The sequence below is a fragment of the Centrocercus urophasianus genome, unplaced genomic scaffold, assembly GCF_019232065.1.
Source record: "Centrocercus urophasianus isolate 14NV4802_14NV808 unplaced genomic scaffold, USGS_Curo_1.0 seq_21, whole genome shotgun sequence".
In the NCBI taxonomy this organism is placed as follows: domain Eukaryota; kingdom Metazoa; phylum Chordata; class Aves; order Galliformes; family Phasianidae; genus Centrocercus; species Centrocercus urophasianus.
In genome coordinates, this window is record NW_024884767.1 from 20433823 (window position 1) to 20455249 (window position 21427).

Here is a 21427-nt window from a genome sequence, read left to right on the forward strand (position 1 = left end):
AGGCGAGGCAAGGCAAGGCAAGGCAAGGCAAGGCAAGGCAAGGCAAGGCAAGGCAAGGCAAGGCGTAGTCAACTATTTTCTGTAACCTTCATAAATGATTTGTGAGCTTTCTTAATAGTACTGTTTTTATTCATTTCAATTTAGCAGTCAAACACCATATGGAATTGAATAATCAAAGATTTCATTTAAAGATGTTGAGATTAAATGTCTTGAAACTTTTTTTTTTTTCTGTTTGTCCCTGAAACAGACATCCTTTTTTTAGGGATCCATATCAGCTATATATTCCGTTTATATATGTGTGTGTTCCTCATATAATATGAGGAATGTGGCCATAACTGGTTATCAGTTTACTCCACCTCCTTGAAGTGACATCCATAGACTGATGGATTTCCAGCTGGTAACCAAGAAGCCTGAGTTCTAAAGATAAAGTTCCATGGAGAATTTTGTCATTAATTTTCCATGTCCTTCATCTGCACCAGGTGACATAGCAGAGTGGGTGCCTCGTACTCTGATTCTGCAAGGAAAGAAACACTGCGGCAAAATCGGGAGCGCGGTGTGAATCAGTCACAGCGCAGAGCAGAACAAATTTTGTCCCAGAGGCAGTGGCGCTCCTCTGTCCATGGCGCTGATACAGAACCTGCGTCTGCGTCCTTCCGCTGACCGGATAAACACTGCTGTTTCTGTGGTTTGTTCTTGTCCACTGAACATACTATCAAACTGCACTACTGCCAGCTTCACATTCATAAAAAGTTATGGCCGTGGAATATGCCATCAGAAAGAAAATACATGGAGCACTGCTCTTATCATTGCTATGGCTGGGCAAGCTGTTATTTATACTATAGCGAAAGTCATGCATCTCCGATAAATCACATATCAGATCCCCCAAAGTCCACTCAGAATACTGAGGGAAAGTTGTGTCAGGCCTACCCTGTTCCATTTCAGGTGTTCTCCAGAATTCTTTCTGAATCCGTTAGGCAAAGTTCTATGAACTACATCACCTCTTTTTTACTATGCCCTTCCTTGTCTCAGTGTTTGAAACCTGTGTAGTGATGGTGAGAGTATTGGTGGGATCTTTCCTGACTGCTAGGTTAGAGTGCCTTCTGAACAGAAGACACCAAAATCAGGCTTACAAGCATTTGAGTTTTTGTTGTAAAGGTACATCGTGTTAAGAGTTGAGAGTTGCATGGAAGCTGATACTTGGGGTATCAGAGAAATCTTGAAGCTAAGAGTATCTGTGTCTCACTGAGGTTTATAGTCTGGTGACTAGTTCCTATGATGAAAAATGGACTTTGTAGTGGTGGGTGCCATGATTCATGTGTTCTGGGTTTCTCTGGCAGCTATATCATCTGGAAAAAGTATGCACAGTTTGGGGACCAGACTATCATAAAGCACCTTTGGAGGTAAGTTAGGGATTAAAGCAAGAGGGATTGTTTACTTGTTTACCCCATCCTTGCTTGTTATTATTTTTTACTTTTCTGAAGACTGTCAGTAAAAGCAAAGCACATCTCTATCCAGCTGAGCTTCCTAGGTTGATATTAGGGTCTGTCTAAGACATGACTTTCTGAGAGCAATCTGGGTCAGACCCAGGTGGGAAGATGCTGTCTTGAGCACTGAAGTATGCCTTGCTGTGCCTGCAGCATACACTGAGAAGCTACGGTAGCCAGCATCACTGCACTGTAAGCAGGCTCTTAGTCTGCTGTGTCTGCCAGACCTGCTTGCCTTTCCCCGCGAGGCTCTCCCTGACCTTCAGACAAAATCAACCGGCGAGACTATTTTACCGTGTACTGATCACTTCATTGCGCCACTCCCCCGGCTCGGGCTCCCCCTTCTACCGTCCCCGTCCTCCCCCGATCACTTCGGCTCTATAGGGGTTGCACCAACGGTAGAATCCCACCTTTCGGGCTGGTGACAAGAGGCCCGATCCGCTGTAGAACTCATGCCCTCTCCACCCAACCCCGAGAGGGCTGTCGGCATGCCCTGTGCCCGGGGTTGGGTATTACTCTGCTTGGAGCACCGTTCCTTCCTCTTCTTCAAAATCCGTCCCGAATCCGGGATGGACAGCGGACAGCAGCCTTCACGCTCTTCAGCAGGCGACTGCACGGAGGAGGGTCCTTCTCCTCCCCTCCTTGCCCCCGCCCTCCCCCCATCTTCTCTTGGGATACAGACGGATCTGGATAGGGAGGGAACGGAGAGCTCAGCCGGCGATCCCTCCGGCCGCGATACAATCCAAGCCGAAGGAGAGGAGAGGACGAGGCACTGCTCCCTCCCTATTTTCTTCGCGGCCTGTAACTCTTTCCAGGACCTAGGGGATGTCCGGGAATGACCCAGAGCGGAAAACGCGGATCGCTCCCACACTTTCCCACCTTTTGCAGGAGGGCGTATTTGCAGACGTTTCCCCACAGTCCTGAAGATAAACAAGGAAGCAGTGGCAAAATACAGCAGCGGGCTAATCCCTCCCCTATCTCCGCCAGGCGAAGCGACAGGGATCCGGGCGCACGCAGACAGCGGGGATGGGGCAGGGGTACACACATGGACTCGCGCATCCGTCCGCGGGGCTGGCAGCGCCGGGGACCTTCTCCGCGGCGAGCGCCGAGGGGCGAGGGCGGTGCGGGGAAGGGGCGGGGGAGCGGGAAGCAGGGGGCGGGCGAGAGCCTGGCTTCTGCAGCGGGGGGAGGAGGAAGGAGGGACCGTGTAGGTGGGATGGTCCGGAAATCCCGTGATAAAAAGAGGAGCGCGGGGGAAAAGTAGGGAGAAGCTCCGGAGTCATTCGCTCTGCTCCACTCCTCGTCCGCAACTTGCCCGCTGGCACATGTGCACCAGACGGAGCCGCTAGCGGCGGAACGACCCGCAGCACCTGTCCAGCCCGCACAGCGCCCGCGTAGCCAGCGAGGTACAGGCGCGGGGCGGGACGGAGGGTGCCGTGTTGTGCCGTGCCGAAGGGTTGCGTGCTGGCAGCGTGAGGGAGAGCAGCGAGGGAGAGGCGACTGTGGGCACGCGGCGGTCGGTGCAGCCCTCATGGCACCGGGGAGCCGGCGCCGGGACCAGCGGAGGGAGGCAGCTGGCTGCGCGGAGGGGATACCGCGCTGCACCCGCCGTCGGTCGGTCCCCAGCTTCGGCAGGGCATCTCCCAGGGAGATTCTGGCGATGCGCTGGGATCCCCGGCGGAGAAGTGTCGCAGCCCCGCGTCCCACCGCCACGGCTGCATCCCCGCCGCGCGTCTTACCCGCTCGCCCCGCCAGGCACACGCGGAGCGTTTCACCTTCAAATGCCCCCTCCGGAAAGCCAGGTGGCGGGAGGTGCGGGCGGGGAAGAGGGAAAGTTCGGAGCTTTAACGCTTTCTCGTCCGGCTGCCTGCGGGCGCGCTACCGGCCACCCGGCCTCTCGGGTCACCGCCGCTCCCCTGCCCTCTTGCCTTCACCCCCGCACTGCTTGGCATTCCCCTGCCTTGTCCTGTAGAGCCGGGGTCCGAGGGACGGCGGCTGGAAACTTGGCAGGGAAGAAGGGCGGGGGGGGAAGGAGGGAGCAAAGAGCCGCCGTTTTTGCTCCGGGAGAAACCGTTCTTCTCGTGTCTGTGCCCTCCCCGCAGGCTGCCCGCCGCCGATTGCCGGACTCTGTGCATGCGAGGTGTGAAGCTGGGCTGCGCCCCTGAGCCATCGTCATGGATTTTGTGATGAAGCAAGCTTTAGGAGGTAAGTACGGCCGGCACGTTCGGGGGGTCGCATCGTCCTTTCCCCCTCGATATAAGACGTGATGGACCGCTGGGAGCCTCCGGTGGGGCTGTGACCGGGAGAACTATTTGGTGGCTGCAGAGGGACATGCCAGCCAGATTCGTGATCCTAGAGCAAAGTGCTGGAAGAATCTGAGCAGGAGAGGGCAGCAACAAGCAGACACCGAAGCCCCACGGCAGATGTGCTGGAAGTACCTGGGCGGTGCTGGGAACCTACCAGCTGTGTCCTGCTGTACCACGCATACCTGCTGTCTTGCTTTGTGAGGCAGCAGTGGCAAGGACAGCAGGCAGATTTAATCAGGGGACTCCCAAAGAGTGACGTCTGCCTTTGTGAGGGAGCTTCTCCTCCATCCTTCCCCTGAACTTTGGGCAGACACTGACCAATAGCCACTGCAGAGAAATTTGGTTTCTGTGACCTAGCATTTGGGAAGTGATGTTTGTTAATAATATTGCTGCAATAAAAAATAAGGTATTCCCAGGAAAAAATAAGGTATTCCCTCACAACCAATGTAGTTATGGGACAGATCTTTAATATGGTTTTAATATATTTCCTTCCATGTGTGATGACTCGCTTTAACCTAATGGTGGGAAGAAAAGGCAGCAGTGTGGGGAGAGAAATGGAAAACAATACAAAAGTGTTTGGGAGTGAGATTTCTTTTTTCTGCCACAGTTGCATTGCCTTGCTGGTCTGCTTGTCCCAGATGTTCAGACAAAGTGAAATTGTCATTGGGATGATACTGAATACAGGCTGCCAGTGGAAAGTGTTTGGCCCATGAGATGTTTCTGATCATTCTCTCTTTTTTACCGTAACTGATGTGTGCATTTTCCATTAATTTTCCTTTGGTTAAACTGTAGCCATGGGACTGAGAGGATGTCTCATGCATAGTGTTACTGATACCATATGCTGCAGTACATGGTAGAGACATTTACTGCAGGACAGTTTTCTGTGGCATGGAAATGTGTTTTTCATTTTTGCAAGGGATGAACTGTTTTCTCACAACAGAGCAAAATCTCGTAATTAAGGATAGAGTGATATCCCAAGTTTTCACTGTGGTGTTTTGAATGTCAAGGCCAAATATGAAGAAAGGTATCTTCATATCCTGCTATTTTGTGTGATTGAACTAGATCCTATATGAGAAAATAAATGTTCCTGTGGTAGCGGTGTTGCATTTCATCACTGTTTGTGCCTGTTTGAAGGACAAATACTCCTGAGGAGAGGAGGTTTTACACAGGTTATCTACAATGTAAGGCTGCTTACATAGAATTGAACTGGGATCTGCATGGAAAATCCAACCTGTGCAGCTGGAGATCAGACAGCCCACTGAAGAGAAATAACTGCTTGTAGACTGCAGTTAGAGGCAAGGGGTGGAGGGCTGCGGCAGTGGAGTAACAGCTGAGGTGCATGGTCTCACTGTGGGGTAGTGACTAGCTGAAGTAGGGAGCAGTGCGTGCTTGCACCAAATAGCATTTGGTCAGGCATTCATTCTAACATAATCCTGCATGCCAGGGTCAGGATTTGCATTATAACAGAAGATGATGAGAAGTCAAGTTCAGAAAGGATCTGCTGGTGGAGCCTGAGTATCTCATGTCTCCAGCAAGATGCTGCCCAGGGCGCCAGCTTTTCTGCCAGATGACATAGTATATTAGCAAGCTGTGCCTGGCATTTGCCCCTTGCTGGATAGAGGAGAAGGCTCTGCAGACTAGTAAAAAACAGGAAATGTTCATTCATTATGCAGAGATGTATTTTTAACTTAGAAATGGTTTTGAAGAGGGAAAATAGCTACTTCCAGGGCAGATATATAATAGAGAAAGTTAAGGTGCTTTTGGACACTGTTTTCCCATCCAGTGGTAAAGCCACAACTGATGCAATCATGATCCTTCTGGGAGTTCTCCTGTCTTTGAAGCAATCTCTGAACATGTTTCCTGGGTCTCCAGTGGCATGAGACAATCAGATATGCATTTCCCCGGAGCTTTGCTCATCAGAGGGGTAGAAAACAGGAAGGTGTTGTGGAAAGAGATTGAGGTGAGTTAGCAAGAAAGAAAAGGCAGTTATGTTGTGTAGTGTAGGAGTTTGGGAGTCTGTGTGACTCCAGAGGATTGGGGTTATGTGAAATTAGTTTGACAGGTTATTCTGAAGCAGAATATATTCATTCCCTGACTTGTAGTTAAAGGGGGTCTGCAGAAGCTTGCTCTGTCTGTGCAGTGGAGATCTCTCCTCTGTTGTGCTGCCAGCACTGGGATTTTGCTGCTAGTCTTGGCAGGAGTCATTGCCTGGTTGTTAGCAGGCTTGAAATGTCTTTGCAAATTCTTGCCCCTTCAACGTAAAATTCCTGACCCTCTCATCAGCAGTGGGAGCTGTGGTCCAGTAAAGCACTACAAAATATTACCTCACTTGGCCAGCTGGTTTCTATGGCATTTTTATTTTTTTCTCCACTCAGGACATTTCACTGCCCTCTATAGAAAGTCCCCCCTTGTGCTGTTTATGTTGCAGTGCAGGCACCACAGATTTGAAATGCAGTCATGATTCTGATTTGCTGTGTGGGATGACAAGAAGAAAACAACAAGGGGAAACTTGAGAGCTTAAAATCACTGCTTCTGCCAGAGAAGTGCCAATGACAGCAAAAAGGTATTTTTACCTCTGCCCATAGCCGGATCCATGCCACACCAACTGATATTGACACAGATGTCTCTTGGTCATTTATCTGTTTCTGTGACAGTTCACTAAGTGAATATAACCAGCGTGGTTGCATGATTGCATTTCACATTAGGAATGTTCTTTAGCAAGACAAATCAGAACTCTGTATCACTGTCATCTTGATTTATAGGCCAAGATGTATGACTTCTCAGGAAAAAGTTGGCAGTGAAAGACCTAATACAGTCCCAGGAAGAATATAACTATGGTATTTTTCAATGAACATCACTTACCTTTGCACTGGTTATGTGAAAGTAAGGGATGCTTTAATACCTGACCGCTAGTCACACTGCATTGGCTCACTTCCTCTATGACTGTGGACTGGACAAACAGAGAAAATGGATTGAAGGAGAACAGATGCTAACTCTCATTAAGCTTTGCTTTGCCACCTCCTTTTACTGGAAGTCTTGAGGGTCAAGGGACTTAGGCATTTTCTTAAAGAAAAGAGAAGGGGAAGCCCAAGGAAGAGTGAGGCAGATTTCACAAATATGTGATCACCATACAGGTTGAGAAGCTATGAAGGTAAGGAAATTACACGGCCGCCAGAATACCTCTTACTCTGCTTTGTATGATGTACTGCTGGCCCCTTTCAGCGTGCTCCTTTTATCAGCAGACAGAAGAAACATGTAACTGCTATGCCTATCTTTAATGGTGACTTCTCCTAATGTCAGCCTCTGTATTAGTCACGTAACATATTTCATATCATGATGCATGTAAAGGGTACTGTCTAAATTCCTTCTTCATACTGTCCTAATCCCTTGAATTCACTGTTTAAGCCCCATGAAGGAAAAAGAGCACACTTGTGTTTCTGATTAGACATTCACTGGGCTGTATTACAGACATTTCAGTTTTATTGGCAGCAGCTTAGAGAGAGGACTACTGCTTGGCATTGAGTTCTTTATCCATCAAGATTCAGTGGAAATTTGTTCATAAGGATTCCTAAAATACAGTAGGCAGAAAACAAATGCAAGCAGATCGCCATCTGGAATATGTCAGCAGGTGGGACTGACTGCTTTCTGTCCCCCAGCTGCTGCTTTGGTTCCGTTATGTATATCATAGATCTCAGTCAAGCAGAAATCCTCTTGTTCTTGAAGGTAAGCAGAGATTTAAACCCTCCCAAAGATAATGGGATTTAAGTCACTGCCCAAAAGCTCTGAAAAAGCAGGCCCTATGCTATGCTTGTATTAGTAAAGATATGAGTGTGCAAAGGGCAGCTAAGCCTGGATGGAAACTATTGGTGTTTAACAATATCTTAGCAGCTTCTTTCTCTGAAGTTTCTGAAATGCATGCTTTGCTGCTGGACTTTACTAGTTTGTGATAGGCAGATCAAATCCTTGATTTGCCCTGGAGATGTCGATAAGATTGAGCACTGTGAAAGACAACACATATCCGTCCAGGGTGGCACAGAGCATAAAACGGACACAGTGGTTTCTGTCTTCTCCTCCTCCAACTCAGCTTTTCTCTCACATTTGCAGTTCTCTGCTGAGCCTCTCCTGCTCTGGGACCTCATGCATCACTTAGGATGAGCTCCATTGCTTATGTTAATGTTTGGTCCTGGAGTGGGATTGAAATTGCAATGCAGAGCTGCAAGTTGTACCAACTAGACATAGTGCTGGTATTCACAGCTGGGGTCTCCTTTGCCTGTAATCCTTGAGATATGTGACATATGAGGTATATTGTTTTGCTGCCAGATGCTTCCAGGAGAATCTCAGCAGGAGACCTCCATCACACTGTGGCACTTGGTGAGTGCTGGGGGCCCAACTGCCTTTGTTCTCAACTTCTGAATTGTTAAGTGAGTAAATGCATGAGATGAAGGCTGCAACTTCAATCTGTAATGTGATTGTGCTATTGATCCACTGTTTTCTAGATCCTTTTTTCTTTGTCTAATGCTTTGACTACATGCATTTGAATGACATTTTGAAGATCAAGAGGTAGCATTGATATCTGATGGATACATTTTTCAGAAGGGATGGTATTATTGGATTTTTTTAATGCATACTGCTGGCAAAGATATTTTCTTCAAGGAATTGGATTATGCTGAATTCAGTCATGATGTCTGTTGCTGAGATGGGGGCAACAGAAAAACAAAGCAAACATAGATGCTGTATTTGTTTAAGGCCTTTTAATCTATAGCAGATAAGAATCTTCCTTGTTCATTTTTCTTGGTGCCAGATCCTTCCGTGGTAATCTATAGACATTTTTTCTTCAGGAATTCCCATTAAAACCAAGGAGAAAGAAGTTTCTCAAGGAAGCAAACCATTGGCTGTGGAGATGATCTGATGAAACTATGTAAGTCGGGGCCAGTTGACTTATTTCATCTATAATCCAAATTAGAAAAATAAATACTGGCAAAGTCCTTTCTTGTGCCTTTCTTCAGAAAAATTTATCTTATATTTGCTTACTTCTGTTGGGTCAGTTGATTTTAGAATCATATAAATGCTCCTATTCTATCTTACTTCTGTTTGCCTTATTTGTAAAATTGTACAGAGTATGTGCTCACTTAGTTTCCTTACACAAAATGAGCAGCCTTTGGCCTGCTGATCTGTAGATGTGCCACGAAGAGCTTAACTAGGACTGAACATCTGCTTGCCAAGAGCCAGCTTGGAGAAGAGTGACATGGGTAATCAAGAAGTTTTCTCTCACAGAGACGGAGAAAATGAGGAAACCTCATTTGCATTAGGGAATTCATCTAGAATGATGAACTAAACATGCTTCCTCAAAGCTGTCCTCTTTGACAGAAGTTCTGCATACTTTTCATTTAAACGTTCATTGCCATACATCTGAATCTTTCTGACTTTCTTTTATTGTATCTTTCATAATGAAAGTTGGCTATCCTGGAGACCTACGGAGTGTGGGGCTTTATTACCAACTGAATACTTTTGGCACAACTTGAGTTTGTTGGTGCTGAATTTTTGGCCTATGCTGCAGAAGCAGATGTGGAGATGGGTGGGAGTCCAGCCAATGACGTTTTACACTTCTTCAGGCTGTCCTGGTAACAACGGACTTTGAAATGCAAGCCACAATTTTGTCTTTGTGTTGATCCTTGGGGAGCAAGAAGTTCAGATACAAGTTTTAGTAGCCTCCAGGATGGAAATCCAACAGTTTTTCAGGCATTTAGAGAAGGAATATAGTTTTCAGAGTGATGGGACATGAGTCCTCAATACTGCTGAATTTTCTTCTCCCACTTCTAAGAGTTGTAGATGAAGCATACTGTATCTCTTAAAAGCGCTGTTCTCTTCCAGTGATAAGGCAGAGAGCAGTCTGCCTTGAATGCTTTTGGGAGGCTGCAATTCTTCACTACCTCTGTGTGCTCATTACGTGTGCTGGGGTCAAGTGCTTGCTTAAGGCTGCACAAAATATAGATCATTAGCTAAGCTGTGGCTTTGAGAACTGTCTTGGTTGCTGTCTTATTGTCTCACCTACAGCTTGGTTGCAAAAGCTTAGTTATAGTCAGTTCTGTCTACAGCAGGTTGGTGAGCGGTATAGGGCATGGCTGAGAAGACTGAGAATTTCCACAGGTTGCTGAGTGGATGATCATGTGGTTTGCTAAGGTAACAGCTGTAATTACAGGCATGGTTGAGGTTACTAGTGATCTTCCTATCATTGGTATGAATCACAGTGCATATTAGAGACAAAATAGCTTAAGCAAATTGTGTGTCTCTCTACTTGGAGCAAATCGATGATCATACTGTGCAATTCAATAATTGATTTTTTTGTGCAGTTTTAAATGAACTGATTCAAATCAGACACTGTCACTGCATAAAAGCATTAGTACAAACAAGTAAATTTAATCTACTTTCTGATGTTCATCTTACTGAAATTTGAATTTTTCTGTACGTACAAGAATGAAGCTGCTTAGCATCTACTTATTGTTTTGCAGCATAAGTTGAATCTTGCAGCTTATTTGCAGAGATTATTGACCTTGCAGGAATGTCATACATGCAACAACAACAGGAATTCAGAATTGAAAGGGCGGTGCCCATCTTCTGTGGAATATAATGAAAGGAATTAAGAAACCCAGTGTGGTAGTCTGGTGGCTACACTGCTCTCTCATTCTCCATCCTAAAATGAAGTTGGGATGGGGGAAAATGTGATGCCAAAACCAAAAGGCTCACATGTTGAGTTGAGGATAATTTAAAAAAGAAAAAAACAATCAAAGGCCATGTGAGAGCAAAGAGAAACAATTATTCTCTACTTTCCATCAACAAGTGATATTTGGCCACATCTTGAGAAGCGGGGTCTCAGTATGTGTAGCAGTTGTTGGGAGGACAGATGTATTCATAAGGTTTTCTACTTCTCCTTACCCAGCTTTTATTGCTGAGTGTGATGTCATACAGTATGGAATATCATTTTCGACAGTTTAGGCCACCTGTCCCACTTGTGTTTCCCTTCCACCTCTTGTCCCTCCTCACCTACTAACTTTAGGGGTGTTGGAGATAGATAGCCTTGATTTTCTGCCAGCACTGTTCAGCAATAGACAAAATATCAATGTGATGTAAGTGGTGTTATACCTAGAAGCCCTAAAAACAGCACTGTATGGAGAGAACCCCATCCCAACCAGACCTGTACACCTCAGACTGTAATGGTGGAGCTTTTTTGATAACTCATTAACTGGTAGAATGGGAAAGCAGACAACAAAGGAGAAGGGACAGTAAAGGAATTTGAGTCAATGCTTAAGCTGGCAAAAAGCTGAACTGTACATGTCTCTGTCTCCCTAGATTCACCTCTTTTCTGATGCTGAGCACAGGCAAAGTTAACCAGCAGAACAGAAGTTTGAAGTTCGTGTTTAAGGTAGCTCGGTGAGATCTGATTGTCTCAAGTGCTGGACTCATCCGTGGGAGAGCACTGAGTGTCCTTGGGAAGGTCACTTGTTTGCTGAGTTAGATGGTGGCTCTCTCTTATATGGGAAACAGTTTGTGGTTTCATTATCCTGAGAGCAGAACAGGCTCAAGTGTGACGTAGGTACCTGAACACTGACTTCTTCATTGGAAGGCAATAGCTTTCCATTTTGTTCTAGTACTCCTTCCTCTGCTTCTTGGTTCTTCGCAAGACTATTTATCCTTGACTTTCTTGACTTTCATCTGCGATGAACATGACTTTCCACTATTTTATTGCATATGCTGAGAGACCTTCTGCATGTCCCTTGAAGGGATAGCAGCTGGGATCTGCTTGCTTGGTCTCTGTTCCAGTGCCTGTCCGAAGTGTAGTTACCTGCTAAATTCCTTGAAAATGCAGGTGTTAGAATTTAATTTGCAAGAGGAATTTGGAAAGAGTTTCTTAAAATGTGGGTGTTTTTGTTTTTTTTTGTTTTGTTTTGTTTTTTAAAGCTTTTATACCTAGTTTGTATTTTCTCAGCAATCAAGAAGAGAAAGGCTTAGCATAAACTTGGAAGACTGTGCAAGAAAAATACATCATATCCAAACAGCTGTGTTTTTAATCTGTGACAGCCCGTTATTTTATTCTGGCATTAAGTGTATGTGTGTCACTCTTCCCTGACACCAGAAAATGAAAAAAAACAAAAGAGCCAGCTTGTAGTATTTGATGGTGATGACAGTATTAATTTTTAGGACCTAGGCATCCTGTGAGAATTCGTGGCAATTTTCTTATTGTCTTTGGAAATAGCTGAGTTTCATCCAATCTGCTTCACTTTCTTTTAAAACACGGTTATCCTAATCAGGTGCAGCTGTCAACATCTTTGTTTCCCTATCAGTTATACATCAGTTGCAGTACTGAGAGTACTCTTGTCCAACTGCAATACTGTTGCAGGTGAGACTGCTCTGTTGTCTTTTGAGCACTGTGCAATTCCAAGTGTTGCTCAAGAGTAGGGTGTAGGTGTAGGGTGGTAATTGGCATGGAATTCAAACATTTGGTCTGAGTGTTTGGTTTGAGCTCCTAAATTTTTGATGAAACATGCAAATAAGGCAGCCCAAAAGAACAGCAAAAGTTAGTGCTTTTTTTTTTTTTTTTTTTTTTTTTTTTTGTTGGTTTCATCATTGAAGAACAAAAAAGAGATCCACAAGTGGCTCTGAGTGAAATGTTTCATTCCCTGTGAATGAACCGATTTCTTTGTACTTTCCTTCAGAATTATTTTTACATTAAAGATTTCTTTCTCTTCAAATAAAAAAAAAAAAAAAAAGAGGAAAGAGAGAAATTGCTCAGAAATTGCCATTGCATTACCTATATCTGTTCACAGTCCTAACCAGAAATTAAACTGCTTGTGAGAGTGTTTAGACAAATTCTGACTGACCTATATTAGAGACAGACAGGTCTCTGCATTTTTAATTTTATTTTTTCCCCCTGCATTCTGTATCCTTAAAACTCTCTTCTTGTGTCAGTTGAACTTTCTCCTGTGTATTTTTCTTACTGCACAGTTTAAAAATCAGCTGTTCCTGTTCCATGTCAGCCAGACTGCACAGTGACAGATTAAAAGGAGCATGAAAGGGGAAAATTATAATTGCATGGAGATGCATTAAAATGCTGAAGAAAAAGGTTAAGAGGGGACACAACTTCTCTCTCTAAATACACGAGAGAGGTGAACACTGCAGTGAAAGAAGAACTGTTTAAGGTGAAGGACAATATCGGTAAAAGAATAATGGGAATAAATTGGCCATGAATGTACTTGAGTCAGGAATTAAGAGAGTTTTTGTCTAGCGAAAGAGAGGAGGTGGGGAAGCCCACTGATGGGGAAAGCGGGGAGAAATAGAAACTGATTCTCAGGTGGGTTTCAAAAATTTTGTCAGTATAATTGTGCATGCTATACAGATAGGGCCAGTAAGGCAGGAAATTGTTTTCTATTCTGAGTACTTTCATATCTTCATAGCAGAGATGTAGGAGCAGACAGCCTCTGAATGATCATTTATAAGAAGCTTCATGGTAACCAAGTCATCTTTAAAAGAGGTTTAGTTTTTATAATCCATTTTGATGTTATTCCAGTACATGGTAGTCTCTGAATGGTCAAGGGGTCCAGCCTAATTCAGTGGGAGTCACCAGTGTGCTCCTTGAGTGAGGGTGTCACAGAGCTGTAGTTAGATTTCCCCTTTCTGAAAACTTTAGTCTTATTGTGTCTGTGTTTGAGGAGGAGAAGAATGCCATTCATATCATCTTACTCGTTCAAAGATGGTCTGAAATCAGCTGTCAGATTCAAATTTAAAATGATTTAAGTTTCTTCTGAGTAAAACGAGTTCCATATATCCTCTGGATAGTTTTCTAGCTGTGGTATTTTGGTCCAAGCAGAGATTTTGGACTTCAAGTAACAGCAGTTTGAACCAACTGTAGTTTATGTTCTGTGGCATCAGGATCTTTGGTGTTGTATTACTGCATCAGAGAATAGCCTGAGTTGAAAAGGACCACAATAATCTAGTTTCAGCCAGAGGCAAAGTGTAGGTGAAGTGGATTCACTGTGAGCCATTCTGACTGGCTAAACAGAATCATACATCACATTTTTAAACTATCCCAATGAGATCACTTTAATCTATCTGTCACCTCCTTTTCCATTTCTGTTGTATCTTTTTCTCTCTCTTTTCTATTATTTCAACATGCAGTTCACATGGAGGCAAGTTTTTCTGTAATGTTGTTTTCAGCACATTTGTTCATTTTCTTGTTTTACATTACATATGAGAAATTAATTATTTCAGGGCTAAGTGTCCCTGTGGAATCTCCTCCTAATTTTGAGTAGATGTCTGCCCCAGTAGATATGTTAAAAGTGTTTTATGCTACTTTGGCACCCAAGCAAAGAGGCATATTTTGCTTGCAGGACTGAATGACTTGGGCTCAGGTGTACCCTGCAGCTCTGTGAGGTTCTGTCCTCATGACTTGGTAATTTCTCACCCTAGACTCCTGCAAACTGTGTGATTACTTCAAAAGTGTGTAGCCAACAACAGCCTTCACCAAAGCTACACAGGCAGATGGCAGGAAACAAACTCACTCACATAGTAAGATACTGGCTTCTGGAATAGAAGAGGAAGAGTGCCATCCCTCTTAGTTTTCTGTGTATCATACTGCATTGCCTGGGAGCATTCTTACCAGGCAGAGACCCCAGAACAATTCATATTTCTCTGAACACCATATTCCCTTAGCCAGTGTCCAGGTGCACTCTTTTTTGGTCTTGTGGCTGGAGCTGTCCTGAGTTACAGACGGTGGCTTGCCCTATGCTAGAAGGACAGGATGGTTTTGCTTTTCAGCAGTCAACCAATTAAACGTTCCAGGTGACTGTGTCTGTCTGGTTTGCAGTTCCTCTCATCCAAGACATGGGTCTTTGCTGTGCTCGCAGCTGTGGTGGTGTTTTCTTGAAAATAGGTGGTGAAATGCATCCTCTTGATCACAACCACAGAGAAGATGATGACTAAAGTGAAGATAGACATGCTACTGTTTTAACTGCTTCACATCTCACGTTGTCACCCCAAGTTTTAATGCAGGGTATGTCAGTTTCAATGCTATTTTAACTTCAACAATAGCCAACTATTGTGAACTGCCTGTCCAGACTTAAGAACACACATTATTTTTGTCTCTTAGTTGTGAACAGTTGTCTTACTGATGGTTCTTACGTGGTTATTTGCCTGATACTTATTTAGGACTCACTTGGGAGTGCATTTTGCTTTGTACTCTATAATACTAGGTCCTTTTTGTACGCTTACAAAATTACTTCTAATTAAAATACAGCAATTTAGCTCATCATTAAATAGCTAATCTAGATCAACAGAGAAAATCCCTGGATAAGTCAGTGAAATCCTGGGCTTGATTCTGTTCCTACAGGTCCTGAGCCTTCATGGGCATTACTCTGATACGGCATAACAAAAGTTTCAAAACTATTTTAAACATCTATTTTAAGCATGCTCTTTTGGGCAGAGATATGTCACCATACAGCAGCTTAAGACCAGTGTTTCTACAGTTTTTTTGCAAATGCAAGGAGAATAATACACAATCTGAAAAGTATGGATCTTATCTGACCATCTCCACTGCTGCAAATACATGGAAGAGGACTTTGTGGCCCATTCCTAGGGAGAGGCTGGCTAGCTCAGAGATTGTTAGTTACATAAGATCTCAAACATAGCCCAAGTGCAGCACTGATGTTTTGGAATGAAGCAATTATCTATTTTGTTGACTTAAGAGCAGAACGACCTAGATTCTCTCTTCTTTTTTTGTTTTTATTCCTTTTTTCTCCCTTTTCCTCATGAGTTGGCCCACTTAGTTGATTAAACTGCAACTCAATTATGACTGGCTGTGTTACAATTGGGAATAAAGCAGATGTAAAAAGACAAGTTGATAGTCATTTATTTTTTGCCTTGTTTGTTAACTGGAAATTATGGTTGGGATTAAATGACAAGCATTAATTCTAGTAGCTTTCAGGTGACAGACATCTCATAATAGCTTTTGCTGGCAGTGTATGGATTACATTCAGCTGGAATGTGATTCAAAGAAAAGTTGTTCATCTCAAGGTGAGGAAAAAAAAGGTACTGGTCTAATTTATAAAAGATTTTAAATGAATGTTAAATTCAATGCAAGCCCTAAGTCAGCAAATAAAGCAGCAGCCTGATTTATGTTTTATTTGAAGTGAATCCATGAAACCCGTTGATATTCATGCACTATTTATAATTTTGATGCATCTGCAAATACTCTAACGAATCACCAGAGGTATCAGAAGGGCACATAAGCGATCCAGGAAGACAGTACATACTAAGTGACTGAACTTCAGCTGAAAACAATCCATGTGACACAGTCAAAAATTTATCCTTTAGGCTAAGGACACGGCAGTTCAGTAGAAAAAAACAACTAGCCAGGTAGTAAAGCCTGTTCTTAATGGAAACTAACATTGGCCAGGGTCGTATTTGTTCCCTCAGCTGCTGTTTTCTTAGAGCTTTTTGTGAGCTGACAGGACACAACAAAACTAGTTAGTTCAGGACAACCTGGGAAATAAAATTTCTCTTCCCATGGAGTTCAAGGAGGTAAATGATCCAATGAGACTTCTAACTCCTAAAGACAGATAGAGACAAATTGCATGCCTAGGTGTATATCTGTAGGTGTATACCTGCAGCAGAGACTGAGCTTTAGATGAGACCCAGCACCAAATTTGTTTACTAGCTCTAAGAGGAGGGAGGTGCACCGTGTGTCTTTTTGTCTCTTTCAGCCTTTGGAAGTGGGCTCATGGAAAAGTGGAAGGTCTCTTCTGGAGACTGTGAGAAGGGTAAAGTCCTCATCAGCCTGAATTCCCATTTTACTTCAGCAATTGAGAAAAGAGGTATCCACTTGTGTGGAAAATGGCCTGGGATACTTTGAGGTTTGAAAAAGCCCCTCAGGGATCAGAGAAGGCCTCAAGGAGAAGGGCCCAGGAAAATCACTTTCTTGCATTTAACTTTTCTCCACCAAGGAGGAGAGGTGCTCATAAGGTACCAGTGTGCAAGAAACACCATACCAGCATGATGGCTGAGTACATTTATGTCATTAGAGCCAGATCTTCTCCCAGCACAGCTCACGTAGATTAAAAAAAAAAATAAATAAAAGATCTCACTCTTCTGTCTTCACTTTGTAAGAATGAGGTGTTTTTCATCTACATGGGGAAATTTTCCTCCTTCAGGAGGGATTCATCAGATACCACAGAAGATAAAAGCCAGTGTGATAATTTGAGGGCCTTGAAGGCCCTAGAAGGCCTTGACTCAAAGCTGACTGACATCAAGGGGAAAGCTACATTTGATTTCAAATTGTCAGAGTGCCGTTTGAAATTTGAAAACATCTGACATGCTTGCGCAACATTTCATATACTTTTTGTGTCTCTTCTATGTTATGCTTTTGTATTGACCTTCATGGTTAATTTCTGTCCTTTATCAATAACTAACACACAAAGACATGGATACTGGTCTATTCTGCAGTCTTTTTTTTTTTTTTCTCCTTTTCATGTACTTTCCTATCAAGATGTTCTCTCTTTCTTTTACTTTGGTGCTAAGGTAGCATTCAATACACTTAACAACAGAGTTTCGAAAGGTTCTCAAGGAGAGTGCACCAGGATCAGGCTGTTTATATGGTATTTTTCTTGAATCTAGTGACATTTTGCTAATGCTATTTGGTCAGGTCAAAGCTGCTGTCTGTGTTTCATGGAAATGCTGTTCTTCCTTGTCACCTCTTATTAGGACAGTGATGGAAGGGAGGAAGTAAAACAACAAATCTGGTATCATTGAAAGACAAAGCATTCTAGTCATCCACCACTGAACAGAAGGTGCTGTTATCTTTCTGTGCACTGCTGTTCACTTGCAGCTATGTGCCTACAGTTCTGGCTCCTGCCACTGTCTAAAGGCAGGGATTTGCTGTGGCCAGCAGTCAAGATGGGGACAAGTATATGATGCTCTGTGAAACTGTACAGAACAGCACTGTGGATTACAGAGCTAATGTATCCATGGTGCTGCTGAGAAGATGGTATGAGCTGCCGGCAGACCATACATGCCACTGTTAATGCTGTCAGAGATTGTATTTCGTCTACTTAGATTTGGTGCTGTTTCTGCTCATGATGATGTAGTAATTTGGTGATGAACTGGATTCAAAGTGCAATTGTAACGATTTATACTGCAACAAAGTGTGTGCATCTCTCCCTGAAGAAATCAGGACTTGCCTTTAGCTAGAGAACGTGGTGAACTTTGGCAGGAATGTCTGTCCATGTGAGAGTCGGCTCTTCCACAAGTGAGGCATTTCTCAGATCTTGGTGGCAGTGTACCCTGTACTATTGCTGAGTGTGTTGTACTGTGGACCACAGCTGATGGAGTCTGTTCACATCCTCAATTCCATCAGATTTCTTCTCATCAGAATGCTCACTACACACTTCAAAAAGCCATTCTGTGAGGAAAGGGGACATTTTGTTTCCCTCCTCATCTGTTAGGTATGTTCATTGCCACACACACACACACGCACATGCACACACACACACAAAACCACGTTGGCTTTGCTAATTTGCTAGCCCTGCTGAGATGGTGACCTCTCTGTGTCTCCCACTGCTGAATGCTCACAGTATCTGCAGGATACTGCTGTTGTGCAGAGTACTCTGTTGTGCACAGTAAAAATTACATGACTACATATCTTTCCACACATTTGTGGAGGTGGTACTGTTTAGCTCATAATGAAAATATTGAATATGAGCAGAAATGAACCCTTCCTTCATTGCACTGATTATATAAGGAGAGTAAGCTCAGAGGTAGAAGAGTCCCTGTTGTCCACAGAAATTCCTTGTAACTTGTAATCCTTATGCAAGTTTGTCCCGGGGAATCAAAGGCTCGCCATGATTATATCCAAGTGATTAAATGCAGTTCATGGTTCAAGCAGACACCCGAGCTTTCGTATTCTCTGTTAAATGCTCACTGCTCATGTTTGTTAACCTTTTAATTAGAGCCAAAGTTGTAAAAGGTAACTGACTGGAAATGCAGAGCACTCTGTAGAGTGTTCATTTTAACAAGGCTCCTCTTCCCATTCTATTTAACTGCAAAGCTTTGGTAAGGGAACAGCCTCATGAGTCAGTCTTACGTGGTATTAAAACTGGTAATAATTGCTCTTTAAAAACAAAGAAATTAGTTGTGTTGAGGAGAGCAGGGTTTTTTTTACCTTTACTCAAATCCTCTCTTATGCCCTTAAAAGCAAAACAAGAGGCATACACCAGGGCAGTAAGAAAAAAAAGCATCACCAGCATAGTATGTCATCTCCTTGGAGGAGCTGATCTACCCTTGCAGCCTCTGCTGATCAAGGACAGAGAACAGCGTGTGTAATCAGCCCCTTGGACACCTGGCTGACTTTTGGCTGACTCTGTGGTCATGAGCTCATACCTATTTGGTAAATGAGGAAGAAGCGCCTGTCTAAGGATTTTTCTGCCTTTCTGGATTAGTTCATTTTTCAGAGTGAATGTGGAAATCCCAGCAGTTTCACAGCATATTCTGGGTCCTGAAGAGGTTTGAGGGCACAGAGGGACAGGCAGGGAGCTTTATTCTTCCAATCCATCATCATCATAGCCCCCTATCTGTAGTAGGCATAGTTATCCTTTAAGGCCTCATTCCCAGAATATTGTTGACTTCAGTTCCACAGTGCCTGTTAATTGTTCAGTATTTTCCCAACACTGTTCATGCATACTGCCAGCAGACCTCTCAGTTTGAACAAGCCTGATTTGGCTTTCACCTTCACTGACTTTTATGTATATCAGGATGATTTAATTTGTCATTTGGTGAGTTCAGAGTGTATGCCTCAACCCGCAAGCCTTTCTTGAAAGACGGTAGCTGTATCCTACAAGTGAGTGAAAGCAACACAAAATAACAGGACAGACAGCGTTGCCGTCCATGTTTTTTAAGATATAGCCTTCTGGTGCAGTGCCATACCAGAATTAGCTGGCCTTCAGCTGTCTGAAAAACAGTGGTCCTTTTTGTTTCACTGCTGTGAGATCTACGTCAGACAAGTTAGCACAAGCAGAAGTATGTGGTTGTGTGCTGCAAGCCACTTTGCTGCTGAGCATCAGAGACTGTGGAGAGTGGAACTGGTTTCAGTGGAAGAAAAAAATTGTAATGAAAGCTGTTTATCATTATCTAAACTTCAGCTTAATTAACTTGTGACAAACTCATCTGTGTAACTTTCCAGCTGAAGTGTTGAAGTTCCCAACAAGCTCATTACAATCCTTAAACCGATAGACCAGCTTGACAATGGAGAGTAACACAAATCATTTTAACTTAAGATTGTTTCATTACTTAACATTTTTAAAATGTGCTTTTCTCAAGTAGATCTCAGTACCTCTGGGGAACATTTACAACTTCTTCCTGTGAGTAAGTGTGTGTTCCTTCTCTTGCCCAAAAGGTGATAATGAAGTCTTTAACAGGATCTATGGTGGTTCTTTGCTACATAGGATGAAATACAGCATCAGTGCATACTCTGGCCAGCAATAAAAGGAACAGGGTGAAGGTCATTTAAACATTTTCAGCAGATCATAATCACTCAGAACATTGGAATGATTTATTGTCTGCTATACTCACACTATGCCAGGAAGAGAGAGAGCTGTATTTAGTAGCTCTTCTCTTCAGTTTGCATCATGAGCTATTTCCTGGCACATTGCATTGATTTCCATCTCATCATGATCTTATAATAATTGCAGAGGCAGGACAGAATTTCAGCTAGTCTCATTTTTCTAGTTTCTTCCCTGCCGTAGGTGTGACAGTAGTTTAAATCTTTCTCTCCTCTTTTTCTGCAGAATTGCTAGTGAGTCCCCACTCCCTTCTGGGGAGTATACTTTGCTTGTTCTTGAATATTCTTCTCTGGGTAGACAGCTTTGGTTTTGCAGCCTGTCTGTGTCTTGCTATTATTTGAGAGCACTTGTGATGCTAATTTTGCCCTGTGTTGCAGCTTCTTTTAGCTTGCCATCATCCATATAAAAAACAGTAGACAATCTGGTGTGCTTGAAGGTTACTCTCCCCTCCCTCTTCCCCCCCCTTTCCCCCGCTTTTATTTTCGTCCACTAATGCAAACTGTTTTGTCTCCTAACAAGAAGATCTCATACTGCCTTACACTGTCCAGCTTACACTTACACTGCTGTAACAGCAGGATAAGCATCCATGCTGTCATTCAAATAATTAATTAAAATGAGGTATAGACTTTGCATAACACTCTCACTGCAGCAGATCCTTCCAAAGTGACAATGAATCAGTAGTACATGGGGTTCTAGACTTAGCAAAACAAGACAAGTGGTCTTGAGGAGTCTTTTTGTAGTTGTTTCTGCAGTCTGATGAACACACATGACACAGTCAGAGGATTCCTGAGAGAAAGTCCCCTGAGAAAAGCAATGTGTAGTGAGCTTAGGGACCTCCCAGAGCAACTGACTCCATTCAGGTGTTTGGATAGGCACAGGCAAAATGCCATTATCATATCTGCCAGATGGCTGTATTTGTTGAGGTGAATCATACTGGGATCATCTCCCTGGCAGAAGAGAAGGCTCCAAATGGTCACAGTCAGAGATACAAGCCAGGTTGGCTGGAAATATTTGCGCAAAAAAGATCTGCTTTTGC

The 21427-nt window shown here is 43.5% G+C and overlaps 1 protein-coding gene across 2 annotated transcripts in view; it reads left to right on the forward strand.

Annotated features, from left to right (window-relative positions):
* The first annotated feature begins 2836 nt into the window (after positions 1-2836).
* Positions 2837-21427, forward strand: part of LOC122162631 (complexin-1-like) — a 93065-nt gene continuing 74474 nt past the window's right edge. For both annotated transcript variants that reach the window (XM_042823100.1, XM_042823099.1), the window contains exons 1-2: positions 2837-2890; positions 3587-3689. In XM_042823100.1, coding sequence (XP_042679034.1) covers positions 3659-3689 — 31 coding nt within the window. In that variant the 5' untranslated portion in view covers positions 2837-2890; positions 3587-3658. The remainder of the gene's footprint in view (positions 2891-3586; positions 3690-21427) is intronic.